This window comes from Nestor notabilis, unplaced genomic scaffold (genome assembly GCF_000696875.1).
Source record: "Nestor notabilis isolate BGI_N333 unplaced genomic scaffold, ASM69687v1 scaffold10335, whole genome shotgun sequence".
NCBI classification, from domain to species: domain Eukaryota; kingdom Metazoa; phylum Chordata; class Aves; order Psittaciformes; family Psittacidae; genus Nestor; species Nestor notabilis.
Genome location: NW_009928833.1, coordinates 1 through 12647, shown reverse-complemented (window position 1 = coordinate 12647; position 12647 = coordinate 1). Strand labels below are relative to the sequence as shown.

The 12647-nt window shown below is 40.2% G+C and overlaps 1 protein-coding gene across 1 annotated transcript; it reads right to left on the bottom strand.

The window, feature by feature from the left end:
• Nucleotides 1–11127: 11127 nt before the first annotated feature.
• Nucleotides 11128–12601, bottom strand: LOC104405857 (microtubule-associated proteins 1A/1B light chain 3C-like; the record flags this gene model as incomplete). Its single annotated transcript, XM_010014698.1, has 3 exons — nucleotides 11128–11338; nucleotides 12296–12402; nucleotides 12546–12601. Coding segments are annotated over 3 exons (374 nt in total), but the record flags the coding sequence as incomplete, so codon positions are not given.
• Between the last annotated feature and the right edge of the window lie 46 nt (nucleotides 12602–12647).

The window sequence follows — 12647 nt, the reverse complement described above, 5'->3', positions numbered from 1 at the left end:
TCAATGCTGTCACTATACAAGGAGCCTTCCTGGAGCATATCTTCCCTTGTGCTACAATGATCTGTTGGGCTTATACAATACAAGAAGGTCCCATTCTGTGATTCTATGAACTATATGCCCTCCACAGTTCTGCATTACTTTCCTTGTGATTACACAAGTGTGTGCAGTTTAGCCATAAAATGTAAGAACTTGCACTAACAAGCAAAATGTTTTCATGTCTAAGGAACAAAGATGTTTTAACAGAAAACACAGAATTGAAGGAAACAGGACTGGAAAAGGGCCTCCAGAAATCTTTGCATTGCCTCATGGCAGAATTAATTTAGACTCATCTTCCAGAAATGGACACTCCGTAACCTTACGGGCAAGTCATCACAGCATTTCATCACCTTTGTCATTAGGAAGCTTTCCTAGATTTTTCTTGCTGCAATTTAAGCCCATTACCTCTCATAACAGCCAATGTAAACAAGAGAAAAGATTCTTTACCCTCCTTTTCAAAGAGCCTTCCGTTTGTGAGGAATATCCTTTTCAAGCCTTTTCTTCTTGAGGCTAAACCACCTAAGTTCTAGCATTTTTTGTCAAAGGGCACAGTTTGAATTTCTGCTCATCATGCAATTATTCTCTGAATTCTCAGGTAGTTCATATCCTTCTTGGAGTGTAGTGCCTGAACTACACACAGTATTTCAGCTTCAGTCCTATCATTGTTGAGTACAGCAGAAGGCCTATTTCACACATCTTGCAGGCTCTACTCCTGTTTAGCAACCCCAGTGTGGTGTTTGCTTTTTCACAACAGCATGGTAGTGTTGACTCATGCTTGGCTTGTATTTCAGTTTATCCCATGGACTCTTTAAAGAAGAACTGCTACCAGCCACTTGTTTTCCATCCTGTATTTGTGCAGCTGTTTATTCTTATCCAAATGTAGTAATCTGTATTTATCCCTCTTGAATAGTGCCCAGGCAGTGAGGAGAGCCCTCTTCACTCTTCCTGTAAAATCTTTGCCAACATTTTTTATGTTTCTTATTGCAAAACCCACAAGATACACTGGACTAGCTATTACATGGAGATTTTTTTTGCCTTCGGATTTATGTCTTTATTTGGCCAGAAGACATAGGGAATAATGGTGCTAGATGAACACCAACTGTATTAGCAAATACTTTGTATGTGGACAGAGAGATAAGAGAAGAAACTTCTCAATTTGTGTGGTAAACTCCATAAAACCTGATTTGTTTAACCAGAGATTAAACCCAGATGTAAAGCAAACAGCATTAAGAAGAAAAAGACAGGAGCTGACCTTGATTAAACCTTTGTAAATTTCCATGACGTCAAGCAGATGAGTAAAATTTTAGTCAGGAGGAAGACCTCTAGCATGTATAGATTTCCTTTGTGCTCTCTTGCAATGCAATCAAGACTTCTGCTGCAAAATAATCTAGGAGTTAGTTACGACAAAAACATCTCTTTCCTACATTTTGTAAAAATAAGTCTTTATACAGTGCTTAGCTCACACTTAATAATCACAATTAAACAAACACATCTTCAGCAATTTATTCTGGAGCCAAAACTGGTGCTGAACACTCCTGAGAATATGACAGAAATATGAAAATGTGTGCAAGTAAAAGTATCATTAAGTGTGATTCTGAGCACGTTTTTTGTATTACTAACTCTTTTACTGGTAGACATAAAAATTCAGGTGTAGTGGCAACTATGATATAAGATGCAATTTATATTTAGCATGTTCACTTCAAACCCCACAAAGCATCAGGATTCATTCTGGCCTCACTTCTACAGTTTTGGAATCACTGTTAAACTATTCTCTATTTAAATTCAGTAAAACATAAACTGGGCCAAATTCATTAATTGGAAAGACACATTTTGAGCACTGAGAGCTGTCTGAGCATTGAATTCTGGCCTGCTTTTTTTTTTTTTTCTTTTTAAATCATCCAATTTATTTCCTCTAGTGTCCCAGAACTAGACCAAGAATAACTTTGAAGCACCTATTTTTATTCTTTGCATAATCTAGCATGGCTCAAAATCTCTCAAGCAGTTATTGATGAAGGTTGTGTTGCAGACTTCAGTGTGGCATTAACTTTGATTACATAAATACCACAAACAGTACTCACAGGCCTAGTTAAGTATGAGAAAATACAAGTATAGAGAAAAATCCTGGGCTGTGTGAAAGATTTTGTTTTGAAATATCCTGAACACAGGTACTGTCCCTGCTATCTGTACTCCTTATAGTACCAATCTCACAGAAGGGTAGGTCCTACATCAAAATGAGAAGATAAATACATGCAGACTAAAGGATTCAGTTTGCAGCATGACTGTCTTTCTCAACTTGAATTTGACTATAACATCCTCTAAGGAGCTTCCCAACAATAACCTACTGAGTTTCACAATCTATGCATAGACAAGTTATGTTGTACTCCTTCTCCTCTGTTTACAAACATACTGAAGGCAACCTTGATTCACTGTGGCTTTCCTAGTTTGCATTTGCCAAAGTGCTTTCAAAGAATCTATTCAAACCTTACCTAAATTGTAATTTAAGCTTCAGTTCTAGTTACATTGAAAAGATGGAGCAGAACACAGTTTCTGTATCTCTGTATAAGTACAAGGAAAACCAAGAGGTAACTACTTACTGAAGAGGTATTTGATTTAGTTACCAAACAGTGGACTGCTGCATCAAGAAAATAATTATCAACAAGCAGGCAGAATGTGTGGTTTCTGCTGCACACATGTTGGGATGGGTTTTTCCTGTAACTGTTTCAGCTATTCATCCTCATCCTCCTCTGTCCCACCTCATGATAAGTGTTGAAGGATACCTTGAATTGCAGTCTCATGGCACTTTGTTTAACAAGAGCCTCACTCACTACATTGCCATGTATGACTTTCTTCCTTTTTCCTCCCTTTGTTTTAGAGACACTGTACTTCTGGTTATTCCCCTCCTCACCTGAAGATGTGTTTCAGCAGTATATAGTGTGTGTAGGTTTTGTATGTTTCATGAACGAAGTGCTTTGGAAACAGTTGTGGAAAAAGCAAGGAAGCTCACCACTCGAATCTCCTGGAGTTTTTTCTGAATCACCAAATGAGATAGATAGCAATCTAATCACTCAATAGATAAGTTAGACAGGAAATACAGGAAGTCAAGACTAAGTTTAAGATGGGCTTATTCCTCCAAATGAGAATCTGAACATATTTCTTCAGCTCTGTGTGAGTACTAAGCCACTACCATTTCAAGACATGCTTTATGGATAGAGAAAGCTCTGAAAAAGGCATCACAGCCTCAGCCTGCAGGCACTCTGCTGAATTGTTTACTTTTGGAGAGTCATTTTGATAAAGTACATATTTTCTAACTGCTCACCTTCTTCAGTTTCTTATTTCTTGTTCTCTTTGACAAAAATACATGTAGGGTGTCCACTCTGCAAATTACTGTTGGCCGGCTCTGGATCTTATGCATATAAAATATTATGATTTATTATAGATTTATTTTCTCTGTGTGCTGGCCAACTGCTTGCTGCTGCATCTCCTTGCTCTGTTTTTTGTAACATGACATTTAGGTACTCCACTATAGCTTTTTATGCAGTTCTGCAGTTAAGAAATTATACATTAGTAAAAGATCAGAAAACATAGCCTGAACAAAAGTGGATTTCATTTGTATGTAACAAAAAAACACATCCAAAAACCCCCACAAAATTTCCTATGCTAAGAATTAGCAGAAAGCTCCACCTCGTTTTAAAATGAGGAGACATGTCTAGAACAGAATAACCCCTGTTTTGGCTTTTCAGTGTTACCCGAGTGCCTGTTCCCATACATATTGCAAATTCTTATGGCAGTCACACAGGTGTAACTGTATAGCCAACAGGCATCTTCTTTAATTCATCTTCTCCCTCATATAAAAATAAGTTGAGATTTGGATTTTCCCTCCTGGCAAACCAGCACAAGTAAAAGTAATTTGATGGGAAAAAAATACAGCAGTTTGAATTGGGAAACAAGATACTTGGCAAAACCATATTTTGAAGAAAAACTTTCCAGAAAATTAGACATAAAACCTTTCATGTCTGCTACAGTGCTTGACCTTTCCTTCTTCTCTCCATCTCCTGTGGATAAGTGCTTCCTCCCATCAACTGTAACATGGTAGCTTTAGCTGTGCAGCCTTTATGGCTCCAGGCAGTAATTTCAATGCATGCTCCAGCTTCTACTGGAATTGCTTCATTTACTTTATAGTGTTTTGCCTTAATCTTCCACTAGTAAAACTGAAGCCTCTCACAGATCTTGCAGTTGGAGTTATTTGCAGAAATGAAAGGTAGGCTGGGGGTCTTGTCTGGGAGGTGGGTTCAAGACCCTTAGCCACACACCTCCACTGTCAGTCTGGGCTTTACCTATGAAGGCCATAGTTGCTAGCAGCAGGAAGTTAATTTCATGTACTGGGTCCAGAAAGACAGGTGCTGGAGTGGGTTCACAGTGTGAAGCATGGCTCAGCCTCTTCAGGGAGAAAAGGGAATGGTCTCCCCATGCATTATCCATTAGGTTATAAAGACTGCTCCTCTTTGAAACACAGGATAGTAATCTTGCTCAACACTTGCCTAACGGGCCAGCTGCCTTGGATATCAGAGCCAAAGGAAACTTTCCTTTAAGGTCCTGACATGGCCTAGCCTGCAGACCCATATAATCTTCATGATCTACCTACACCACTAGCAGTTCCCTCCCACAGTTTCTCATAACCTCCCCTAACACCAACCCCTTCCTGGAGACTGTCACCTCCCACCAGCCTGCCACTGGGTGAGCTTATGTGAGGCATCCTCCTCCTTCCATGGCAAAATCAGCTGGATAAGCTGGGGCACAAGATTAAGCTGCTACATTAACCTACCTTGTTGTGCCTGTAGCAATATAGTTCGTGCTGATGAGCAAGGCTAAAACACACAGCTGTTCAGAAGGGATGTGACACCTTCTCTGTCTTAACTGAATTCACTGGATGGGGCGAGCTATCTAAATAGCAGTAACAGCCTCAGCCATCTCATTTAAACTGCTGCTCCAGACTTGATAGAGGCTTAGAAGCCTGAAAGAGACCAAGGCATAGCCAAATTTTGTGGCTCCAACATAAGCCGAATTACAATAACAGAACAGCTGTGAATTCTCATACAAGTTTGTTACATGGCAACTAAGGGTATATTATTTATAGTTTTCAGCAATCTTGGAATCTGTACCCAGGTTCTGCAAACGCAGAAGGCCTGGTCCATTTCCAAAAACAGAATGGGAACAAAAGTCAGTAAGCATGAGAATGGCTGGGAAGAGCTGAGGGTTAAACTAAATCCAGCTGCCTCCTAGAAAAATGCAGCATTTCCTCTTGAAGCCTCTCTTGACAGTTTTGACAGGTTTATAACAGAGCCAATATAGTTTTGAATAGCAAAATTATCTTCATAACCCCTGCAATGCTTGGGTTACCCTCACAGTCTAGACAGCACAGATGTGTCTACATGAAGCTGGTGATCCTGCCCTCACCTGTAGTACAGCAGCTGTTTTTCCTATTGGTGGCTCTTTTATTTTGTTGGTGACTAATGCATCAAGCTGCTGGAAAATTAGTTTCTCTCAGCCAGTCAGCATTCAATTATGCAGCTCATATCACTATCTGTCTTCTAATTTTTGACCACAGATGTAGCATTTTAGTGGAGGAGAGTCAGACAGATACCATACTCATATCCATCACTTGACATTAAGTTTTTAAGTTCTCAGAGTAAAGGCCAAGTCGCCTTGTGAAGTAGTGCCAGCACCAAGAATAGAATTTCTTTGCTCAGAATGTCTTCCTTTCAGCACCCTCCTGTGTGGTTTTTTCCATTAACAGAGTTTGCTTTTTTATTCAGGAAAAGGCTATATCCACCCTCCATCTGCGAGCATGTATGTGCGTGTTTTCTTCTCAAAACTTCTCTTTGTGAGCTAATGGGCATAATAGTTGCCTTAGTGAGGTCACACTGAGGCTCAGGCTTTCCAGGCAGTCACAGGCAGGCTTGTGAAGAATACATGTCTACAGCTGCTTTGGGTGGAAGCATGGATATGCATGCTTAACTCCCTAGCCCACTCTATCCCCTCTCCCCACCCACTCATTGGTTAGCTGACCTAAAGATTTCCCTGCAAATCCATCTGGCAGGCTGGATTTGTTCTGTTCTTGAGGATGAGAAACAAGCTTTAGATCTACCAGGGATGTCTTGATCAACAGCAACTGAGCTAGGTTCTTTTTGCATCATCTCAAGGAACATGCAATCGATAGCCTTCTCACTTCTCTGACATATAACAGGCTTGGGCTGAAGGGCTGATTAAAATCCAGACCATGCTGTTATTCACAGAAAGAAAGTTTCATAAAGTATTTGCAAAAATAAACACCATCAGGCGAGCCCACCCTGCAACAAATCATGAGCAGTCTCATAAAGGCCCTTTACAGTCCCTGCCAGAGATGATGTAAGTGTTGAGTGGTCTGAGCAGCCCCTCCTCAGTCCCTGCCTGCATGCTCTGGAAACTACATGTGCACCCAGTTGGGCACACTCCCTCCCTCCAGAGGATCTGACACTGCAAGGGAAGGGACAGTGCTGCTTTTCAAACTCTGACATCAATACTTGCTATATGCTATTCAAAACCCACCTGGGCAATGCTGCTACAATTGTGTGCCATGAAAACATTACGGTCACAAGAGAGGCATCAGGCGGAAAATGAGAGGCAGGGTGATACAGTTGTGACTTTCTGGAGGGGAGCCTTAAGGGCATTAGCGACCTTCATTAGAATTATATTTATGTTTCTCTTTACTAGGGTGAGAGTGCTATTTATTATAGGACCTCACTGCCTTTGCGTGTTGTGGACTGTATAAGAACAAGTAGCAGGTAACTAAGAAGCTTGTATTCTGAAGCAGCAACTTAAAAACACCAGGGAAAAAAGCAGGTACCACTACCGTTACAAAGCATGGGAAGTGTGTGTGCGCCATTAGTTCTGTACCTGGGTTGTACTGTAAATATATATGAAATTGAGAAGTCTCAATCACATTTCATGGATACATTGGAAGTTTCCTACAGAAACCCTCTCTCTCCTCTCTTCCCTGTCATAGTCCGTAAGTTAAAAGCCAGCATTCTAAAAGTAGTTTCTTTCCTGTTTAGGTCTTTTGGTTCTCTCCCCATGGTTTCTATAGAGGCTCTCTTGAAAGGCGAATACAGCCATGCAATTTGATGCTGAAGGTTATGTTCTGTCCTGTTATTCCATTGTACTTCTTAATTTACTGTCTTACATTAAAAAAAAACCAAACCAACAAAACAAAAACAAAAACAAACAAACAGAAAAAAACCCCATCAAACTCATTTGAGGAGGAAGATAGTCTCTCGCTTAGCTTCAGAGTTTTTAAAAAAATTTAAATAATTAAAGATGCATTGTTAAACACACTACCACCATCTGGAAGTAGTTAGAATGGGCAAACAATAAAAAGCCCATAGAAGTTTACAAGACTAGTTGCCTGCAGTACTTGATTGAGATTAGTATCCCCATTCATTCATTTATTCTACCCACACACAATGTTAAGTAATTTTAAAATCCAAACAGTTTGGAAAGCTGCTGCTGTTGCTTATTTGCTAAAGCCCAAGCTGAGCTTATCATGTTTGCCTTGCAGCAACAAATGCCAATTTGCACTCCGTAAAGCATTGCACAGTTTGTAGCTGTGCTTGTAGATGGCTATATGACATTGACTGTAGGAAGGAAACTACAGACAACTAAATCTCTAATATTAGCTGGTACAGGAAAAAGAATTATTGCTACACACTTTAAATTCAAATGCATTGGTAAGATTTTTTTTTTTTTTTTTTTAAAAAAAAAACAAGCCCAAGAGCTTACGATGGTTTTATGAGTTACTACTTTGGTCTTCTCCAATTGCCCTTATGAGCATTCAAAGTGCATGCAGCCCAGAGCATGCACCGCAAGAGTGATGTTTGCTCAGGTCCTGAAAACAAGAAAACTATCCTGTTCCCAGAGCAGTCACTGTGCAGGCATACGTTACAGACATGAATGGTGCATTGCATTATATGATTTTTCTGCAGCAAGGTTGCAGTCTCAGATCTTAGCTGCTTTTCTATTTTCTTTTAAGTAACTCTAAGCAATATCTGTAGCTCATACCCTGAAGTTATGAAAATCAGAGCTTAAATGCTTTGGGGTTTTTTTTCCTGCACGATTCCGTTTGTCTCCCCCATTACTCCATTTTATAGGATAATTAAAAAAAAGCCCATCTCAATAGTAAAGGCAATTTCAGCCCTTATTCCACAATGTTAAGCATCGTTTCAGTTCAACTGGTTTTATATTTGAAGGTGGACATGGTGCTTGTTCTTACAAGAGCCTGAGTGCTGTGGACCCCATCTAACAAGTTACTTCAGCAGATTATGTATATACATTAGCACTTTGAAGCCAGAACACTGAGCACCTTCCAGGATTTAGCTGGACATCTATGGCAGAAGTATCCCCAAAATGTTTTCTCTGGGGGATATTACTGATATCAAAGAACACAATTCCATACCCTAATTCAGAAATGAAGATATTTTCATAGACAAGTGGCATCTCTGCCTTCTCTTTTTACATTGTATTTTGGAATGAAAATTTACTTACCACAGCATGATGTCCTTCACTGCAAAAACTACGTACCTGTCTCTATTCAACAGGTATTTGCTCAAGCAAATATTAGCTCTTCAAAGAGCATCTACATTGGAAGTAGCTGCAGTTATCTCAGTTGCTTGTGTCAGAGCAAAGTTTTTTTGTTTGCTTCTTTTCCAATCCTTGTTCTTTGCACTTCAAGAGACAATAGGTAGAATCCAAAGCTTTTACTTACACCAAAGCAGCTCCACAAGCAGAATAACTGATTTATTTGGGAATCTAACTCCTAGTTTATTGTTTTAAGACTTTTTGAAAGCAGTCTTTGATGTTTAATCCTACTTGCTTTAATACCTGGTAAAAGAGTAGGTCTATTACTATCACCCAATAATGAAGCTCTCCCTGTTCACAGGACTTCTCTCTAGATTCAGCAGGCCAGTTTAAACAGGTTTATAATGATTGCTTTTTACCTACAGCTGACCTTCTCCTTGTGTAACTCTTTTTGGCTAGATCTGTGACTCAGCCTGTTAGCCTAGTGTCAATAAATGCTGGAGGGATCAACAATTACACCTCAGCCACTACATTACAAACCAGAGTTGGCTGTTAGATACAAAATTGCTCCAGCCAAGAATCTGTAGTGCTTTTCTCTTCATGCACTAAGTATCACACAAGACAGGAAGACAGAGGAGACAACGAAGCAAAATACTAGCTCAGCTTTTAGACTGGCACAAGAGCTTGAACATAGACTTCACTTGATCCCCCACCCCAAGGTTCCCACAGCTGTTCAACATTGCTGTGTGGTGCTCCTGCCAAACAGGTGTCTCTGCCTCCCTGAGGGCTGGTAACAAATGACTACTTCAGTTCAATTTGTGCAATGGAAACTGTTTCCATTACAAGCATAAGTGAAATTGTCCAAGCAACTGATTCTGGGATCCCAAAACACACGTTTTCATAACCTATACTGACATAGCCTTAGCCTTTCCATTGAATCGGTCAGATCAATGATTTCTTTGTTCCTCAGCTCATGAAATATGAGTTGGCAAACACCACCTTCACTAAGGCAGGTACTACTCTAAAGCCCTGGTTTAGAGGCTTGAACCCAGGTCTGTTCAGAGCTTTAAATTCAAAATATTATTAGTGCAAAAGAACCACCACAAAAAGCTTATGCACATTCCTTCCTTATGCATAATTCAAATACTGTCAACACTTCTTTGCAGTCTAGTAATTCCTACATTAATCATTCTGCAAATCAGTTTAGTATGAAACAGAAAGATTGCATCATGTTGTAGCAATTTGACCAATCCTAAACTAAGGCTGCCAGAGGTTGATTAATTAACTGCACACTGTGACAGATTTTTACATGACCTGGTGTTTTAGGTTGATCACACACGATCAGGACATTTTAACTTTCCATTTCATTCCTCACATATGAGAGGACCAGGCAAGATGGCTTGAGCTTATTTCAGACTAAGCCTCATGTCAAGTGTTCCTTTAATACACATTTAGGAACAAAGCCTGTATGTTAAGATGAATCAGCAGCTCACCACATGGCAGTTTTGACATTTTTTAGAGACACTGGTATACCTCAGTCACAAGATACATGACATAGCTCCGTCCACCTTTGAAAGGAGGGTCACTGATGTCCTTTGGGGGAACTGACAAGCAGGTCATGGATACAACAAGCAAGGATGGATACAACAGTCTTTCTACAGCAACCAGACTAGCAGAATTCAGTAGTAAGAACTAACTTAGAATCATAGAATAGTTAGGGTTGGAATGGACCTTAAGATCATCAAGTTCCAATGCTACAGTTTAAAATCATACTATCTACATTTAGGTTATACTGACTATCAATCAGGTTTGCTTATTTAAACAAGTAGTTATCTATGTCACAAGTACTTAGTGTTTTCTGTAACAGCTCACAGTAGTTTTTTCAGGTGTCAAACTTCACACTGCATTTGAAGCCTACTCTAGCACTAGTACAGTACTAATCTTGCAGCTTGAATATTTAGCTGGACAAACCATTTATAGATACGTTTTTCTCCCCCATGTGACCCAACTTAAGCTCTGTTCTTCCATTCAAGAATTCAGAGTAGCTGTGCAAGCAATGTTTCATTTAAGAAGCATGGAGCTCCAGTTCCCAGAGCTGTTCTAGGACTTCCTCCTACACAGACTTTTACAGTCTTTCCCCAGATTAAAACTAACATTCAACTCAATACTTAAAAGCTTCTTTATTTCGCTCTTAGACTTAGGTTTTAAGGACACCTTAAAAATCAGTTACATAAAGATTGATATTACAAAAAAGTAGAGGTGCAGTTCCAAAAACACCCATAGTGTCTTCAAATAAAAAAATATATCCAAATTATTCTTTAGGAAAAAATTGTGCCACCCTTTCTGCCTTTAGCTGGTCCTGCCAGCTTTTTGGGTCATGACTCCTCACTACAGAGCTCATATCAGAAGGAGCTTCTCCAAGGTTCATGTCACAGGCATGATTCATAGCAAACTGCTTCAGTGCAGCACATGGTCCCAACCTTAAGTTTTTTGAAGGCATTTCATAGTTCTCCCTTGAGCAGTGGGTAAAGAGCATCCAAACATCTCCTGGGATGCATATGTCATATACACAAAGCCATCTTCATCTTTGTAGTTCCTGTACACTTCTGCCATTGTCAAGGACATACTGGCTAGGCTTTTGTTGTTCACCAGCAGGTAAAAAGCTTGTGTAGCAGTTAGAGCCATCCTGCTTCTAATTAAAGGGAAGAGAAATAGAAGATTAAGCATTAGCAAATTTAGTAAGATTTCAATTTCAGTCTATGAAATACATTGGGCAGAGCAGTTGCGTGAACTATGTACAAGAAATGCTGTGTAAAGTCATCATGTGGTTTAGTGTCTTCACCAACAGGAAGTTAACTGTATGCTTGGAAGCTGAAAGGCTTGTGCTTTGAGGAAAGCCTTACATTGTTAGACCATGAGTGCTACTGATCCTGGGCTTTGTGTTCCCAATTACCAGGGAAAAGTGTTGAAAAGAAACCAAGAACTTCTGCAGCACAGCTAAAGTAAAGGATTCCAGCATGGTCTGTTACACTTACTGTGAAGCCTACGTTTAAAAGAGGAGTCCTTTTCAGAGACCTTAAATAGCAGGATCAGGACCTAAGTTGTCCAAGAGCACAAGGCACCTTTTACACAACTTACCATCTAGAAAGATTTTTCCCATACTTTAAAAAGCATGGTGGTAAGCACATAGCTTTCATACTTTGTCAGAGAACATCCCTTAACACTTTGTGAGGGTTCTTCTCTGTAGTGTTTTACTAAGAACAATTTAGAAGCACATTTCATGCCACTGACACCTAGGAGTTGCTTTGAACTTCAGCTAATTTAGCACAGTGCAGAAGGAGAGCAAGGCAGCAACAGCTATAAGCAGAACTGAACCACAAGCCTCAGTGCCAAGTTCATCAGGCAGGAAGAGACAGAAGATTTTATGAATCCAGAAAAGGTTAGACCACATCTTTTCCCTAAAGGCACCTGTGAAAACATCTGTTGATTTTCTTTAAACACTCATAAGAGAGGGAAGCCGTTGCTAACACCTTGATCCTCCTCACTACCCAAGAAAGTAAGGTGCTCCAGTGCAGCACTAGACACATCTGCTCAGAGAACAGCAGCAAGCCCCAACTGCAGCACAGACCCACAGGCACTCGCTACCTACCTGATGATGGTTATGAATTGTGTCATGGTCAGCTCCTCGGGAACAAGAAACTTGGTTTTGTCCAGGAGAGGAAGGTATTTCTCTTTATGGTATCTCTCAACAATTACCTGTGTTAGTTAGAGTCATACTTAGAAAACTCCAGACCATGCAGGTCCCTTCCCCCCACACCTCTCCCACACTTCGTAGAACGGTTCCCAGCGGTTCTTTTTAACTGGCAGCAATGACCTCCGAAAACAAAACTGAGATTTACCGGGATTTTCGTTGGGAACTTCGCCCGGATTCCTGCTACTTCTTCCAGCCGCGTGGCTGCGCGGGAGAGAGGAGAACGTTACGCCTGCACGCAGCCCCCCTC